This window comes from Anneissia japonica, unplaced genomic scaffold, assembly GCF_011630105.1.
Source record: "Anneissia japonica isolate Jap-2015-1 unplaced genomic scaffold, ASM1163010v1 scaffold9_len2422644_cov172, whole genome shotgun sequence".
NCBI lineage: Eukaryota > Metazoa > Echinodermata > Crinoidea > Comatulida > Comatulidae > Anneissia > Anneissia japonica.
This window is the reverse complement of record NW_022758107.1, coordinates 784,265-803,148: the sequence shown is the minus strand read 5'-3', so window position 1 is coordinate 803,148 and position 18,884 is coordinate 784,265. Positions and strand designations below refer to the sequence as shown.

General features: G+C 35.8%; 2 protein-coding genes across 2 annotated transcripts in view; both read right to left on the bottom strand.

The window, feature by feature from the left end:
• Nucleotides 1-1,231: 1,231 nt before the first annotated feature.
• Nucleotides 1,232-4,564, bottom strand: LOC117125102 (phenyloxazoline synthase MbtB-like). Its single transcript, XM_033271492.1, has 2 exons — nucleotides 2,888-4,564; nucleotides 1,232-1,300 (listed from the first exon to the last, which is right to left on the bottom strand). The coding sequence occupies exon 1, from the start codon at nucleotides 4,528-4,530 to the stop codon at nucleotides 2,917-2,919; it is 1,614 nt and encodes a 537-aa protein (XP_033127383.1). The 5' UTR covers nucleotides 4,531-4,564; the 3' UTR covers nucleotides 1,232-1,300; nucleotides 2,888-2,916.
• A 241-nt stretch (nucleotides 4,565-4,805) lies between these two features.
• The window catches only part of LOC117125126 (highly reducing polyketide synthase FUM1-like), a 15,024-nt gene continuing 945 nt past the window's right edge, over nucleotides 4,806-18,884 (bottom strand). Inside the window, exons 2-7 of the mRNA XM_033271525.1 lie at nucleotides 15,496-15,811; nucleotides 13,834-15,302; nucleotides 13,443-13,523; nucleotides 10,620-10,627; nucleotides 6,715-8,368; nucleotides 4,806-6,674 (exon numbers count right to left, since the gene is read on the bottom strand). Of these exons, the coding sequence (XP_033127416.1) occupies nucleotides 4,806-6,674; nucleotides 6,715-8,368; nucleotides 10,620-10,627; nucleotides 13,443-13,523; nucleotides 13,834-14,898 (4,677 nt within the window). The 5' untranslated portion in view covers nucleotides 14,899-15,302; nucleotides 15,496-15,811. The remainder of the gene's footprint in view (nucleotides 6,675-6,714; nucleotides 8,369-10,619; nucleotides 10,628-13,442; nucleotides 13,524-13,833; nucleotides 15,303-15,495; nucleotides 15,812-18,884) is intronic.

Sequence of the window (18,884 nt, the reverse complement as noted above, 5' to 3'; positions counted from 1 at the left end):
ATGACAGACCCTTTTTTAAACCAATCAAAATAAAACTTACATCAAAAGACAACAGAACCCTCTGGAAATCGAAAAAAATGACCTTCTAACGGGGATGCGGTCATTGTAGTTGCTTACAAAAAATGCAAAAAGACAGGGACTTTTTTAAGCTTTTGAAATTCAAACAAAAAACAAGTTGCCTAAATAACTGAACTATAACATATCAAAAGTACAGAATTATCTGACAACAGGTAGCGGAAAACGGACGATGTAAACACAAAAATTGGCAATTTAACCCGAAAATACCACCCCGCGGACAGCGCGCCTCCCGCTGTGCCAGTAGCTTGGTCGAAAATGTTGATCATAAGATCCATAATGCAACAACGTGCTACTTCGTAAATTCAAAACATAGACTAATAAATTTCGCACTATTATATATTTTATTAAATTTCCTGTTAGGTCTAACAATACAAAGCATACATACCTTAATTAAAATTAAACTAGGCTATATCCTATCTACCAACACACCAATTATACCGTGGATAATAAAATAAACATTGATTATAAGTTGGATAATTGCGATGCTCAATAATAAAGACACGCTTATTCAGAACATCTCTTAGTAAACATTTTTGAAGTGGTGTTTCATAATCATGTCTAACATTGCTTCAACGTAGAGAAATTGGTTGTTGAATAGTTTCCCAATGATACAACATATCAAGGCACGTTGGGCCATACTCTTTATTAAGCGAAGTGACACTTAAACTTAAAAAAAAACACTGAAAAAAAACATTCATGATTAGTGTAAAAGAAACTTTATATTATATTGTACCTATTGTCTTAGTATACTGTGTACAGTATGGAACTGATAATATAATAATAATAGACCTAATATTTGTTATTTTCTTAAATTGTACTACAATGTCAGCATCTTTCTTAAATCCATGAATAAAGAATGTTTCACTTTGTTTTTCATTTGACGCTCGTTACTGCTTTCTGCTTAGAATTAAATACAAAATTGGATTGCATAATCCAACTGTCATATTCATAGATCTTTCATTATTATTATCATAATCATTACTATCATTGATTATTATATTAGTATTATGTGAACAACAATGCTTAATAAGTCTGCAATTTATAATAATTAAAATCATAACTAGTGTATAATAATATGCTAGTCATAAGAGACAGCCCCTCTATTGTGTGGCAGTACGTCGCTTTTCGTGCATGCAAAATAAGGAGTCTTTTCAATTGCAATTCTTGGTGTCTATACTCTTTGCTATAACCGATAACCTTTAGATTATTTACATCATTCAACCCATACAAAATAATTGTATTCATATGTAATTAGACAAAAAATGCTTTTCTTAGAGCGTTTAAAATTCCTGTCTCTTATACACATCTAGATGTGTATAAGAGACAGAAATACCACCCCGCGGACAGCGCGCCTCCCGCTGTGCCAGTAGCTTGGTCGAAAATGTTGATCATAAGATCCATAATGCAACAACGTGCTACTTCGTAAATTCAAAACATAGACTAATAAATTTCGCACTATTATATATTTTATTAAATTTCCTGTTAGGTCTAACAATACAAAGCATACATACCTTAATTAAAATTAAACTAGGCTATATCCTATCTACCAACACACCAATTATACCGTGGATAATAAAATAAACATTGATTATAAGTTGGATAATTGCGATGCTCAATAATAAAGACACGCTTATTCAGAACATCTCTTAGTAAATATTTTTGAAGTGGTGTTTCATAATCATGTCTAACATTGCTTCTTCAACGTAGAGAAATTGGTTGTTGAATAGTTTCCCAATGATACAACATATCATGGCACGTTGGGCCATACTCTTTATTAAGCGAAGTGACACTTAAACTTAAAAAAAACACTGAAAAAAAACATTCATGATTAGTGTAAAAGAAACTTTATATTATATTGTACCTATTGTCTTAGTATACTGTGTACACTTAGTATGGAACTGATAATATAATAATAATAGACCTAATATTTGTTATTTTCTTAAATTGTACTACAATGTCAGCATCTTTCTTAAATCCATGAATAAAGAATGTTTCCCTTTGTTTTTCATTTGACGCTCGTTACTGCTTTCTGCTTAGAATTAAATACAAAATTGGATTGCATCTATATCATCATCACCAAAGACCAAAGAAAGGTAAATACAGTGTTCGAAAGGACACGATAGTACATCGTGTAGCATACCGTGCCTCTCAACGAATGTTGTCCTATAAATAAATACTTTGTGTAATAAAATTTTTCTGTCAAGGCGAGCGTCATAACCATTAGACCAGAGGCTTCATGGTTGAACAGATTGGAATATCCGTCAGGTACGTTGTATTACACAAGTGTACACCTTTAAAGAGCGGTAAACCAGATAAGTCTTGCGGTACAGCTGGACATAAATAGTCACATAGTGTAAAATAAAAGAGCCGTTAATACTGTTAAATTATATATATATATACATTATATATACATTGTATATATATAGAATATATATATTATATACACATATATATGTTATACATTGTATATATATATATACAATATATATATTATATATACATATATATGTGTGTGTGTGGGTGTGCGTGTGTGTGTGTGTATAACATTAAAATTCTCAAGGCGCTTCTCTATATTATTAACCCAGTCAATGGAACGATGACTCTCCGCGTTTCTTTAAAACGCAATTCTATTCCAAAAAGTACTACTACGAACTAGAGGGCGTCATTCTAATGGTCATAGGCCCCCTCTATTGTGTGGCAGTACGTCGCTTTTCGTGCATGCAAAATAAGGAGTCTTTTCAATTGCAATTCTTGGTGTCTATACTCTTTGCTATAACCGATAACCTTTAGATTATTTACATCATTCAACCCATACAAAATAATTGTATTCATATGTAATTAGACAAAAAATGCTTTTCTTAGAGCGTTTAAAATTCCTTTAAGAACTTTCTTCTTTGCTGACATAATGCTCATGTGACCTCCTGAAACTACAATCTTCTTAAAAGGATGATTTGTTTCAATTTCTAGCTGCCAAGCATCCAGTAGGGTTGGTGGAACAAAATGATCGGACTTTGCACCCAATACGGTCATGCCACATTGAAGCTTTGTGTTGTGAGTATTTCTGTACTTTTGGCAAATTTTTGAACTCACTAGGAAGCAAGGAATAAGACGTCGCATCAGCTCAGGCTTACCCAACAACTCATTATCAAGAAAAGAAAGCCGCATGGCTTTGTCGTCAGTGAGTCGGATATTGTTCCTGATATTTTGTTCCATCTGTCGTAAGATACTCGGCGCTTTCTCGAGCTCTCCCGCGTTAGGATAACCTAACGTTGGAGCATACCAGGAACTGATGATTATGTGGGCTGGTGGTAGACCTCTGTCTTTAAGGAGATGGGCAACTTCAAATGCAATAAGTCCACCGATGCTATGGCCAAATAAAACAAATTTACCAGGGATTAGTTGTGGAGATAGATAGTCTGTTAGCTTTAGCGCTATTTCATTGAGATTTTGAAGGGGCTTCTCAAGATGGCGTCCTTCCCATCCGGGTAGCTGTGCCATGATCAACTGAATATTTTGCTTACTCAGTTTATATTGCCACCAAGCATATACAGACGGACCACCCCCAATTGGAGGAAAGCAAATTAGTTGGATATCTGGAGATGTCACTTTTTCATCCATAATATACCACGCTTTCCAAGACGTATCACCTTCGTCTTTGTCGTCGTTTTTCTGTCCTCCCAATATATCTTTAGCTACAATTCTCTTGTAGATCAAAACTGATAACTCCCGGATTGTCATATTTGCATTAATTAATTCCACTGATGAGAATGGAACAGAAAACTTTCTTTGGATCATTCCACTCAATTCGGTTGCCATCAACGAATCAACACCAACTGAAGAAGGTGACGATTCTGGTGATATGTCACTACTTAGACGCTCTGATATTAGACAGCACAGAGACTGTAATATAAGAAGCTTAGCATCATCTGGATTCATCTGTTTTATATCGATTTCATCCTCTTTGGCATCTATTTTCGTTGATGAAGAGAACCCTATTTCAATAGAACTTACTCCATCAATGCCAGAGCGTGTGTATGTGTTTAGCAGACCGCTTAGATTCGAATTCGAAATATAGTCATGAACTCGAAAATGTCCACTTATTCCAATTTCAGCAACGCCGCTTAAAAGTATAACGCTAAGCCCTTTCAATAAATCTACTGCTGTCAAACTTTCCATTCCTTTCCTTTCCCAATACTCAAGAAGTCCTTTCTGGGTTGATGCATATCCAGTGTCTCGGATAATTCCTGGACAAAAGACAGTTGCAGGTAAACCTCTACTTCTACGGAAATAACCAAGAGATGAAAGGTATCTGTTAGCTGCACAATAACTCGCCTGACCGGAATTCCCCACTAATTGAACCACGGATGAAATCATGACAAAATATTTTAGCTCTGAATGAAATTTCATTGACGTTTGGTGTAAAAGAAGAGCACCCCATGATTTGGCTGCCATCACATGATTCCAGCTTTCGGGTGTGATATCACCGATTAGTCTGTCATCATACTGCGCCGCACAATGGAATACACCTGATAATGGCTTAAACGAATCGTTTTTGATTTTTGCAAAAGCAGCTTCTACATCTGTTCTGTCTGCAATGTCAGTCTTAATATGAACTATTGTAGTTCCAGGGTTTCTCAGGCAGTTCAACCTTGCCTCAGTCTCAGAATCGGCCTCAGATCTACTTAAGATGTTAATACATCCAGCTCCATTATTGGCAAGCCATTCCACTAGGCATAGTCCAAATCCCTTTGTACCCCCAGTAACGATATATGATTCGTGCTTGCTGAATTTAATTTCACTCTCCGAAAGTCATAATTTACAGGAATTGCATCCTCATCGACTGCAAATGTAACATCATTGAAAGCAATATTGTATTGAGTTCCTACATCTTTTAAATGTATAGTCTGTGGAATGGAGTCTTGTAAAGGTTGTACTGACGACGGTTCCTCAAACAACTGTAATAACTTGTCTATAAGAGGTTTAAGTTGTCGAAATTCGTCATTCAAGGGCAAATCGTAATTTTTCATCACAACCCTTGCATTCATCGGGACCACAATGTTAGAACTACGATAACCTTTTTTGTGTGAATTGAGCATTTGAATTGTAGCAAATGGTCTCAATCTCTCTTTCATTTTTCTAGATTTCATGATTTCGCATACGTAATTTTCAGATCCAATTATACAGCCAACACTTTGTTCGTCAAGAACTGTCCATAACTCATTTCCATCAACAAATTTCACTGAATCATATGACCTTAAATGAAGCCCATCCTCATTGAATAGGTCTTTAACGGCTACTACAACAGAGTGACCTAGTTCTAAAGCCATGTGTGCTACTGCCAAACCTTGTTTGTCTTTGTTAGAAGACAAACAGATAACAGTCGTGCCCTCGGGTGACAAATCATTAACAACCATAAATGGTACAAAATATGATGAGACAATGTTAATTACCTGTGCGGCAGGGAGTTCGCTGGTAATATTAATTAGTTCATCACGTTTGTATTGCAATGTAGACCGTAATTCATTTTCAGAACAAACACCAATTACTACCTGGGATTGTTCTGAATGTCCACAAAACATGGCAATCTGTTGTTCTTCCTCAGAAGACGTCCCTGAGGTGGTGGATTTAAGAAGCTGAAAAGATTCAATGTTCACAGTCGTGAATTGCGTAGATCTGCTTTCCTCTAAATCACGACATGTTGTCAATGACAATCTCCTTGTTTGGAAACTTTGATCAACGTCCAACTTCCACTTCCTTGAGGAAATTTTGTATTGAAAGTCATAACTTTTACTTACACATAATCGAAGGAAATATACGTCAAAATAATTGGTCGAGTTAGATACAGAATTTCGCAATGCAACGATTTTTTCATCATTGTCCATCTTCCAGATACATTCAAACAACCAACCTGTTGCAGTTACAGTATCGACACTTGACGGAATATCGATGATGGAAAGCTTAAAATTTAGGTTCTCTTGCATTACGCAAAGAGCAACCCCGTAAGCTGATGCCTGATGAGGATCGACTGTGTCATCGTTTGTTACAGAAAATCCATCCCGTGTAATAAGCCATACATTTGGATTCATACCTTCGATTGAAGAGAGAACTTTATACTGACTGATACACATATTGGCTATCTGATATTGCTGTTGTAACAATTCTTCTTTAGTAATTGTGTCAATGTTATTTATGTTACCAGGTTTAATAGTGATAATTACATTGGACAATGATTCATTATCTGTGCCAAACTGATCTGATTGAACACCTTCAACAATGTTTATCTTTGAGTAAACTCCCACCGATGTCAGCGTGCTCTCCAGTTGAGCAGAAAGTTCTTCGTCATCTCCTGTTATTAATGTAAGGCCACTGGTATCGGAAGTCTTTGTTTCTATGTCTATAGAAACCCATTTCTCTTCCCATATTTGAAGGGTTTTGTATTCATTGCGGCTACCAACGGTTCCAAACCGGAGTTTTTCGAATTTACCAATTATTTTGTACGTTTTTGTATCAGCAATACAAATATCTGAATACACATCTCCGTTTTCATTTGTGAAAAAGGCATAGTGGAGCAGTACATTATCTGGATATACATCTTTCTGAAGATAAATTTTCTCAACAGATTTAGGAACAAATCACATTCGGAGATAAGATTTTGTATCGCTGACGCATAATACTACCCATTCCCTGAAGTATACCGTCAAGGAATGCAGGATGGACGTAGAAACGACTAGACTGTGTCGTCACAAGGCCTGTTGAGTGAAGGTAGACTAGTGCTTCATCGACCAAGGAGCTGTAATATGCCTTATTAAGACACAAAAAACTGTCTTCAAGTTTGAAATCCAGGTCAGTTATGTTGGCATATAATTCCGTTTTATCCAGTTCATTAGGGCACCTACTTATGATGTCATCTACTGAAAGATATGCCTGCTCAGTTGCCTCTTCAAGTGTGCTTTCACATGATTCTAAATTCATTGTTGAATGTGACGTCCAGTTTTTTTCTACTGTATTAAAGGAGCAAAATGTGAACTTTGCTTTTGTATTGGATTCTTTTTCAATTTTTGTTTCCGAAAGCGTACCCGCCTCCGAAACAAAAAGAAAACGATCAAAATGGAGATCTGTTATACATACTAGAAGAGCATCTGTAAAAAGCTCATAATGTGCAGCAATAGCTATTTCTATGTATCCAGCAGCAGGAAAGATTATACTGTTTTGGATAACGTGGTCAGCAATCCATGGTTCCTTGTCAGTTCCTATTTTAGCTCTCCAAACATGAAGATTTGGAATTTGAGAATAAATGGTGGATGTTTCCGATTTGCCGAGAAGCGGATGGCAAGAATCAGGAAAAAGGTACATTTCCCTGCTAATTTCAGTTTTCGCAGAACATTCGACACGTTGCCATGGATACATAGGTAAAGACACTACTTCACAGTTATGACCTTCAAACATTGGACCTATATCGACTGGGTAACCGTTCACATGCATTTGTGCCAGTGATATATTACAATTGAGAATATCATCGGTAGAAACACTCAGATCACGTGGTCGCTTAAGAGAATGCGTGATAAAATAGATAGTTGGCTGGTTTGGCTTGGAAGCGACAATGTCTTTGATTGCGGGTGACAGCACTGGGTGAGCCCCTATTTCAAGAAAGCTATTATAACCATCCTTAAGTATAGCTTCTACTGCGCCCTTGAATCTTACAGATCGACGAATATTGGCCCACCAATAATCAGACTCATTTGCATCTTGCAATGTGAGATAACTGTTAGTCACCGTTGACATCATTGGAATGAGAGGCCTCTGCTCTTTTGAAGACATCGCTTTCTTCAAGAATGTTGTTTTTTTGTAGAATTTCATCTTAAGAATTTCCTGTTGACGACTGTGAAATGCATTATTAACCTTCAGTAATCGCGTCTGTATCCCGTCTTCATTAAGCTTAGAAGTAAACTCTTTTATGGACTCGTTTTTGCCAGAAAGAACAATTTGTGAAGGACTGTTGATAGCGGCTACGTCTATATATGTGATAGTAGATTTCAGTCGTGTTTGAACATCGTCAACGTCGTGAAGAACTGCAGCCATACTTCCTGAACCACTTGTCTCTTGTAGGAGTTGCCCTCTTTTGAAGATGATTCTGACAGCAGTGGCTAGGGTTAAAAGTCCTGCTGTGTAAGCGGCTGCAACTTCACCAACACTGTGACCAATGATGGCACTCGGTGTTACGCCATAATGTTTGTACAATTCAACCAATCCAATTTGTACGCTACAAATGCATGTTTGGGAAATTTCTGTAAAACAAAACATACTAATTATTTTTCATATAAAAACATGTCTTACCAGCTAACAGAATAGTTTAAAGTATCTTCATTCATGTAAAATACAATTTATGTATGATATTAATTTGTGTAAATAAATTTAAAAATCACTTTCAATGTTACGGTATTACGTAATGGTACGGTAACTCCTGAAGGCATATTCAGTTTGAATGCAAAATATTCTCATTGTATAGGCAAAAATCTTTGTTTTGCTGTGCAAAAATTAGGGAGGCTATATGAATGAAATTGAGATATCACATGGTTATATATATTTGGAATCGATTGTAAAAAATTAGAAAATAAAAGAAATTACATTTTTTCTATTATTAGCCCCCAATTATTGACATCAAGGGGGCAAAATATGCTAAAATGTCAATAGTTAAGGTTTGTTTAGTGAGATTCTTGATACAATATTAATTGCATTTTTCCTGACCAAATGCTACTCCTACCACTTTTCTTTAAAGTCAGGCTCCGGAGGAAAAACATTTTTGATATGTTTTAAAACTGATTTTTTTCTAAGACAGAGAAAAGTTGTTTGGCAAAATAAACTGGGGATGAGATACAGATGCTTGAATAACTGGGGAAAAACAGGGCGTAACCACCCTTTTTGCACCTTTTCCCTCAGTAAAGATCGTAAGCCTACATGGAAGAAACTTTTGTTTGGACATTAGATACAACAATTGTTATGAAGTCATGTAGTGTGATGCCTATCAAATAACTAATAATTCACCCAAATTTGTCGAATATCCATAGGTTTCTGGGGCGGATTATTATCTAGGGAGATATCTTGGCTTATCTTAGTAAATATTTTGCCTTTGAAATAAACAGCTTAATGATGGTGGCAATTCTTGCATTTGCTTAGTAAACAGGAAGTATTATCAATTATTATTTGTTACTAATTACCATTTATAATTATTTAATAATCATTTTACTTATTATAAAATATTTATTGTGAAATTAATAATTCATAAATCTATTAGCACTACTTTTTAGTAACTTTCGCATTCTCTAGAGAAACAGAGTTAGTGGTAAGTCCTACAAGCATTTGGTTTCCTGAAAGTAGGATTTTAAAATAGGCTTCTGCTTACAACTTGCCAGTGCTACTACATAATATGGTAGTTATTCTAGCTGGTGCAATTTTTTATACCTCCTTGGTAAGGTTATTTACAGTAAAAATAGAATAAAACGATAATTGCGTAAGTAATAAAAAATAAATACATATATATAATTTTCTTTAATGGGCCTGGAGGGCCCAGAGAAAGAGCTTACCACGTAGGCCTACGCCTAATTACTGTACTTATTTGTAGGATATGCCTACACTTACACAGTATATTTTACTAGGCCTAAAAGTAATACTATGGAATCAAAAACCATGTAGGCCTAATCAGTGAACAGTTAAAGTAACTGTTCCATTGGCCTTATTAAATGCCCTTTAGTTTGCGAGCTTCTATTTATTCAAGAATGGCTCAACTTCGCACTACTCTGTGTTACAACGTGTTGCATGCCTTACTGAATTTGAGTGGTCATGTGACATAGAACAGCCAATCAGGCTGCTTAATTCTTCTTCATTGGCAATTCTCGTATAGAAAAAAAGATATCGCAAACTGATAACATGACTATGCATGTTGACTTCCCCTTCGCGAATGGTGAAAGTAGTGTTCGCTGTTTGTAGAATATGAAAGCTACGTCGGCGTAACAGTAGTAGGGTAGGCCAAGTTTCTTGGTAGTCAGTCGACACAGTGAAAATTAATGGACTATTGTTAATATTGTGTTGAATAGTAATATCCCTATACCACTGTTTAGGTACAGCATGGTCTTTAAAAGTAAAAAAGTTAAGAGTTAAATCCGGTCGGTTATTTGAGTAGTAACAAAATCCTTAAATGCTACCAGCCAATGAATTATGCAAGAAAATACAGCAAATACGCTCACTGTTAGTTAATTGACGGATTTTTGTTCTCATTAAATGTTTTAATTGTAATTGTAAGTTAACAACTGTGTCCGAAGTACTCGTAATTTGTCTCAGAGCATTTATAATCGTTTATCCTTCAGAGTCTGTACTACTATTAGGGGCATACAATTGCTACAACACATACATGTCCTGTCTAGACCTATATACTATACTCTAGACCTACTGAAATAGCCAGATTCAATATTACTGTGCTTTTTTATACTATCAAAGATCATGCTGTACATTGTGTCTAGTCATAGGGATATTGTTACAATTATGGTTCATTAATTTGGGGCCTAGGTCCTACTCCGTAGCGTTCATCTTGATACACGACTGAACTCTGTTTCGCGAGGGGAAGGTTTTGCATGCATATTCATGCATATCAGTTCACCTTCACCCAGCTGACCTAAACTAGTGCCCCCTGCCTTAACTGTATGGGGAGAAAATAATGCTTCCTGGTCTTCGTTTTCTCGACCCCACCGGGGGCCCTTGGCAGACAGCATTATTTTTTTCACATACAGTTAAAGCATATACAGAGCGCTATTTTATGTCAGATATAAACTGATAAACATGAATAGGCCTATGCATGCTTGACTTCCCTCTCACGAAAGAGGTGTCGTATTGAGCAAGCTGGAGTGCTTATGCGTTGGTGAAAGTTACGACGTAGGCCATAGGCCAAAATCTCTAAAATAGACCTTGGCAGTCAAGAAACATTATTGGACTATTGTAATAATATCTCTATGACTACAACATACAATAATAATTTCTGCAGATATTCTCCTGAAGACAATTGCTCGGAGACAATAATTTTCGAGTACCTCGGACACAGTTGTTAATTACCATATATACAATTTAAAAATTTAATGAGATTATATTTTGCTGTATTCTTTTTTTTTTGTATGACTAACTGGCTGGTAAAATTTAAGGATTGTTTGTAGAAAAACGTTTATAAATCAGTGAAAAATATATTTCCATCTGTTTTTGATAGTTTTAAATGAGCTATTCAATTCTTTATCTGGGCATTTAAGGTTTCCTTGATTCTGTCGGAAGACAGTCTTTAATAACCAGTTACAAAATGATAAGATTAGGCCTATACTTAAAAGATGATTCGCCACCAAAGTACAACATTAAACAGTGGCGAATCCGGGAATTCGAAATAGAAGCCACCTCAGCCCCACCATGGTTGGGGCTGAGGTAAAAAATATTTTAAGTCTATTCCACTTCTAGATGGCCGGAAACGTCACTGTCAGACTCAGAATTTGAAGGTACTGTCATTTCCTTATATCCATCCCACATTTAATTTTTAATGTGTAAATTTAAGGACAAAACTCACGGTTGATATTCCGCCTATAAAATTATGGATAGAAGATGATTCGCCAAATTTCGACATCTTGGATCTTGGAATTCGACATAGGCCGGAGGGAAGGGGTACAGACCATATTTTTTTTTACAGATAAGGGATTTTCGCTCCCTCAATCCCACCCTGGTTGGGGCTGAGTAGAAAATTGTTATGTTTATGGCACTTGACCCGAAATGATACAGTCAGACTCAAAATCTGAATGTAATATTTCGTTATCCCCCATTTACTTGTAATTTTGTCAAATTTAGAACTCCCTCCTGATTTTTTTTTTAATTTATTCAATATCCTGGTAAAAGCAATACAAGAGAAAAACATGAAAACAAGATGTACATTACCTGAGGATTGCCACTATTAAGTGGCTTTCCTACACTAAATATCTTTACATAGAGTAGTATGCATAAAAAGTAATTTAAAAGATTCTGTTTGATCACCAATAAAATATTGGAATTAAAATATAATGCCAATTAAAACAATTTACAGTAAACGAAGTCACGCCTGTCAAATGTATAATTGTAATAATTGTCAAGGCATGACCACTCTATTAAGGCATGATTACACTATTGTAAAGACATGAAAAAATAATGGAAACATGAAAAAATTGTTCTAATAATTTAGCGGACCCCCAAACTTTTTACGGACTCCACATTTTTCGCGGACAGTGCGGACCACTTTGACTTGGCGGACCCCAATTATTTTTGGCGGTAAGGGGTCTGCGGACCCCAGGGTAGGAACTACTGATCTATGAACATCCGCTTGAAGAATACAGTGAAAAAAAGTTGTTTATTGTTAATTAAACAGATGCTAAGGGTAACACAACTTCCAATAGTCGCAAGATATTACAGGATACTAACACAATGCATTGAAGAAAGAGACAGACTGATTAGACTGCATGGATGTTACAGGCTGTCTTGGGATGCAATGTTTTACCTGCCATACCTAATACCAATGTTTGTTATTGCAAAATAAAATAGAGGATCATGGCCAGTATATTGTTTAAAATACCAGAAACATAATTGTCAAAGACATCGTCAAAGCAAAATGCAACAGTTTTTTAAGGGCATATCTCTGGTTACCTTTTTACACGTAGGCCTACATACTGCAATTGACCCTTCAAACAAGGTATTATCTCCAGTCAAGAAAGAATTGTAGATGGGAGCAATATTGATAAGTCATGCCAACAATATCTTTGAATCTTCCGAAGGTGTCAGGTGTGTTTTTTGAAGTTGGGTAAGTGTGAGTTCCAGAAATGATCCTGCAAGAACCATAATTTTCTGCCAGATTTTTTTATTTATGGTGTGGACGTCTTTTCAAGTACTTTAACTGAATTTTCTTTTAGAAACTATTAGTATTTACAGTGAGGCTAATTTGAAGAACATAAAGGCCTACCAATTTAAATAATTCATGCTACCCCAGCTGTCGGTACACCATATAGATATCTACTCTCACCAGCATTCTACCAGTACATTTTCCCCCACCCTTAAACAATACAAAGTCTATCGATGTAAAAGAATTGAACATTCGATATCTGCTCTAATAGTACAGTTATGGTTACTTTATTGCGAAAATGGCAGCCATTTTTCAATTCTAAAATGGTCACCAAGACAATCTTGGATAAAATTTTGGGATTTAGCATACCCAAAATATACAGAAAAAAAGCAATAAAATTGCTTTGGGCAATCCTATCTCGCAAACCTTGCTTTTTGGACATTAGGTTTCCTGTCTCTTATACACATCTAGATGTGTTCCTGTTTTTATCTGTTTCATCTGACAATATATAAACTAGGGACCATTTTGCTCCATACTTTGCCAGAAGTTCGTCTATCAACTGAAACAAAATAATGTCCGACGGTGAACAATTAAAAAGAACAAGCAGTAAAATATCTTGCAGTCAACATTTCATCTGTGAAATTCTGATGTTTTGTCATGCAAAAATACTTTAAATTGTATTACGAGTTACTTATTATGAATTGACCACCATTCCACCCACAGTTATTTTTCGTTGAGAATTGTTTTTATAATTATGTATTTGTATTTTTTCACGATATAGGATATGAGAATTATATGTGTTGTTTTATATATAATATACAATAATTTATATAAATATAATGACATTTGTTGTCTGAAGATTATCTCACCTGTATCATATTTCTGAATATGGGTTGGGTGTTTATTAGCTGTCTTGCCATTCCCCACCATTGCGTCCCCATACCAGAGAAAACAAACACTGTTCTGTTAATGGAATTGCCTTCTGGTGCCTTTCCTTCGATAATAGTGTCTGAACGTTCTCCATTTACTCTCTTGTTCAGCAGCAACAACAGTTCATCTCTGGATTTTGCAACAAAAGTTGCTCTCTGCACATGGTGATGGAACCTCAGATTAGCAGTGTATAAAGCGTTCTGGAACACAGCAGTATCTGATACAAGAGTGTTTGAGAGGAATTGTGTCCAATCAATATATTTTTGCTCAAGAGCATTTAGTGACTTTGCGGAAAGCATTAACATAAAATAGGACTCAGAGAAAGCTGATGAACTATCATCGTACGTTTGAATGCAGAGTTGCTTGGCTGGAGATGCTTCAAGGACAACATGAGCGTTGGCTCCACCAAACCCAAATGAACTACAGCCTGCAAGAAGCTTTGAATTGACAGGCCACGGAGTGCATGAGGTAGGAACCTTTAAATTCAATTCTTTGAAGTTAATATTCGGATTACCGCGTTTGAAGTTTACACCACCTGGAATTTCTTTATGGTACAACGACAATGCTGCCTTGATGATGCCTGCTACACCTGCAGCGCCCTCTGAATGTCCTAAGTTAGATTTTATAGATCCGATAAGCAGGGGTGGTGCATCATTGGAACGTTGCTTGCTCATTAATTCACCAATAGCATTTGCTTCTGCCTTGTCCCCAACTGGAGTACCAGTGCCATGAGCTTCAATATACGCGACATCCCGTGGATTTACATAAGCTGCTGCACAAGCTCTATATAAAAGATCCATCTGAGCATTAGAGCTTGGATTTGCAATCCCAGGTGTTCTTCCATCATTTGTAAGAGCGCCTCCTCGAATCACTGCATAAATTCTATCTCCGTCTTCCATAGCCCTTTTGAGTGGTTTGAGTACCACTGATCCTACACCGTCGCCACGACTGTAACCATTTGCTGATTCGTCAAAACTTTTACACTGTCCCTCGGGTGAAAGCATCCCGGCTTGACACAATCAAATTGTACTGGTAGGAGAAAGCACGAGACTTACCCCTCCGGCAATTGCTGCGTCACAAATTCCCCCTCTTAGAGCATCGCATGCAATTTGTACTGCGTATAGTGATGAAGAACAGGCAGTGTCGATTGAAAGACTAGGTCCTCGTAAATCAAATTCGTAGGAAATACGATTGGAGACCATGCAAGAGTTTGAGCCTGAATTCGAGTATTGACTGATATTACTATGTGGGTATGCAGTAAATAAATGGTATTCACCAGCTGTGGTGCCCATATAGACACCAGTGTTTGAACCACGCAATGTAGAGGCAGGAATTCCTGCATCTTCCAAGGCTTCCCACACTACTTCTAGAAGAATTCGCACTTGTGGATCCATGTGGTTAGCTTCCTCTAAAAGTGAAAATAAATTAGTCTTAGGTGTTATATATAAATCTTTCGGTATGATATTTATAATTTAAATACATTATACATTATATAGTACGTGTAATAAAAAAAATAACTATTTTTCCTACTAATGTTTTGGGTTTTTTTACAAAGTTTACAGATTATTATTTGACAATGTTTGGCTTTGGCTTTTTTTTACCTGGAGGCATATTGAAGAATTGTCGATCGAACATCAGAGGATCTTGTTTCAAATAGGCACCCGCCTTCGTGTAGATTTTACCCTTTCTCTTCTCACCAGGGGAGAAAAAAAAATGAGTTATCAAATCGGTTTACAGGAGGTGGGCCTGTGCAGTCTCTGTTTTCCTTTAACATGTCCCAAATCCCACGTGATCCTGACACGCCATCGCCGTATCTACAACCTATACCTATGATGGCGATCTTCCCTTCCATGTCCATTTGCTCCATTGGTTTATTAGGCAAATTTGTGTTACGGTTTAACACACGTCATTCAGTTGCTATTAATAAAAACAATATTATAAATCATTAGTTGCCCAAACTTGCACTGTTAACGGGTTTTGAAGTGGCTCACGCAAATGTTTCAACCCTAGATGCGCATATTTCCTTTGCTTTATAAATTAAATAAATATTCTGACCATCTCTTATCAATATTCATGGTAACATCAGGCCTGATATGTATAGAAAAGGAAACTCATATTTCCTTAACAAAGAAACAGGAAATTCTTGATAATTGAACCAAAGAGATGGTAAAAAAAATCACCACACATTTTAGAAATAACAAAAAAGATATGTTTCGGAATGACAACAACCAATCATCAGTACAAAACAGAAAAAAACCAAAATAAAACTAAAATTGTTTTTCTTAAGGACTATATATACTTAAATGTTTTGCTTACATGTGCAATTTGAGAAAACCGAATTGGATTCCTATTTTTTATATATTAATGATTGCCTTATATAAAGTGGCCTTAATAAATTTATTTTGTATTTATTGTGTATCGTAATACAATGTCTCAAAACGACTGAGGCTTCTAGTCAAGGAATTCTATGGTAAACAAGCACAATTTGCAACTCCATCAATTTATTTTGTTTATTTATTTATTTATTGTATAAATGAGCATTCTAAGATATTTGAGAGCTGTTTGACCAAAAAAGAATGAAAACGCAGACATAAATTATTGAAATTTGACATTCGTTTCAGGTAATACAATTTTTTAATTGCTTGGGAGTCCGGGTTTCAATCCTATCAAATGTGTGAAAAAATATGGAGTGTAAAGATTGTTTCCCTGTGTAAAGCTCAATCACCACCAGAAAGACCCCAGTGGAAATAAGTCTTCTTTTGACTTTTGTTAGGTTATCCTTGGTGTTTACACCAAATAAATCTATTCATGCAATCAAGGTAGCAAGGCTTTGATATCGGCACAAACCAGTCAGCTTGAACAAGTAACTTTTCAGAGCAGTGATTTGTGCTGTTATTGTTTACATTGTTTACAACTAGAGACAATGTACACCGTCACTCAATATTGTTGCTAGTGGTGCGTTGTGTGTAAGGGCTTTTGAATAATATAAGTCTACAACACCGACATGATACCTTACTTATTCAAAGTCAAAGTCAAAGTCAAAGTAAAACTTTATTTATCCTTCAACGAAGGAAACTGAATGCTCGCATAAAACTTTTAAAAACAATGTACAATCACATAAAAAAATATTCATAAAATTAACGTTTAAAATGTGCATTAAAAAGTTTAATCCCAACAGGAATAAATGAACAGGAATAACGATTGGTGTGGACAATCGGAGGCCTCAGCCTACCACTTCGCTGAAAGACGACATATTGATGGAGTGGATGACATGCATCTCTAGAAACTCCATCAAACACCGTCTTCAGCTGTTTCATATAAACTGACTCCACCGACTGTTGATCCACACCAATCATCGTTCCTGCTCTCCTGATCAGACGATCAATCCTGTTCCTATCTCTCTGAGTGACGTTGCCACCCCAGCAAACGATGTAGTAGACCCAAACACCACAAATCACAGAATTATAAAAAAGTTCTAAAATTTTGTTACACACATTGAATTTATACATCTGTCTCATACAATACATTCTAGAGTTTAGTTTCTTTATAAGAGAATCGACATGATCATCCCATGTAAGCGAATCATTGAATACAACTCCAAGGTATTTATATTTATCTACGCGATCAATTTCTTTATTTTTTATGAAAATCTTACTAAAATCACTCGTCCTTTTCCTGAAGTCAATAATCATCTCCTTTGTTTTAGATGTGTTCAATTCTAGATAATTGTCGTCGAAATAATTTAAAAACCTTTTAATTTCCTGAACATAGTCGGTATCATCGTCATTATTTATAAGTCCAAGCATAGCTGTATCGTCAGCAAATTTAATAACAGGGCACATACAATGTGCTGATCTATAGTCAGCCGTGTAAAGGCTAAATAAAAATGGGGCAAGTACAGTTCCCTGAGGAGCGCCCGTATTGGACCTAATTGTATTTGACTTTACGTCTTTATCTAACTTTACGAACTAAGAACGATTAATCAAAAAATCAAAAACTAAGGAGATTAAGGGAAAAGGAATATTCATGCGAACTAATTTGTCAAATAAAAGATGAGGTTGAATTGTATTAAATGCAGATGAAAAATCATAATACATAATTCGAGCACAATTTCCATGACTTGTCCGGTCTAAGTGAGAATATAAATATTGTAGCTTAAATAAAATTGCATCCGTGGTACTTTTTGTGCTCTTGTAAGCGAATTGTAATGGGTCAACGTAATCAGTAACTAAGGGGGCCAGATTCTTAAGAAGTATTCTTTCGCAAACTTTCATGGCTACCGAAGTTAGCGCTACTGGCCTAAGATCATTCATCTCACTAACTGCACGTTTTGGCACAGGTACAATGCATGATTTTTTCCAAGAATCTGGAAACCTATTAACCGAAAAGCATAAATTATAAAGATAAGAAAAAAACATTAGACAACTGATCTGCACATAATTTTAAAACTAAGGGCATTATTCTGTCTGGACCGGCAGCTTTTGACGAGTTTTGTCGTTTAAAAAGATTACGCACTTTGTCTTCATCTGTCCTAATGACAAAGTCAGACTGCGTCATATTATTAAGCAACTCAAGACGTTCATGTATTTCTGTTTTAAAATCAAACTTATCGAAGCGATTAAGAACAGGTTGATATCATTTGCATATGCATGAGTTGAGTTTGGGAGTTTCCCTGATTGGTGATAATTTTCACAATAGCCACTCATAAGACGCATACCTTTCCAGACATGTTTCATTTTATTTTCAGTAAAAGATTGTTCAATTTTCCTTTTATAAATTGTTTTTTGTTTACGAATTGCTTGTTTAAGTTCTTTTTGTATAACTTTTAACTCGTCTTTATTACCAATACGATATGCCCGTTTTTTGCTATTTATTATCTCTTTAACATCTTTAGTTATCCAAGGTTTATTGTTAGCATATATCTTAACAACTTTAGTTGGAATAGTAATATCAGTGCAGAAGTTTATGTAACTACTAATCGACTCAGTCA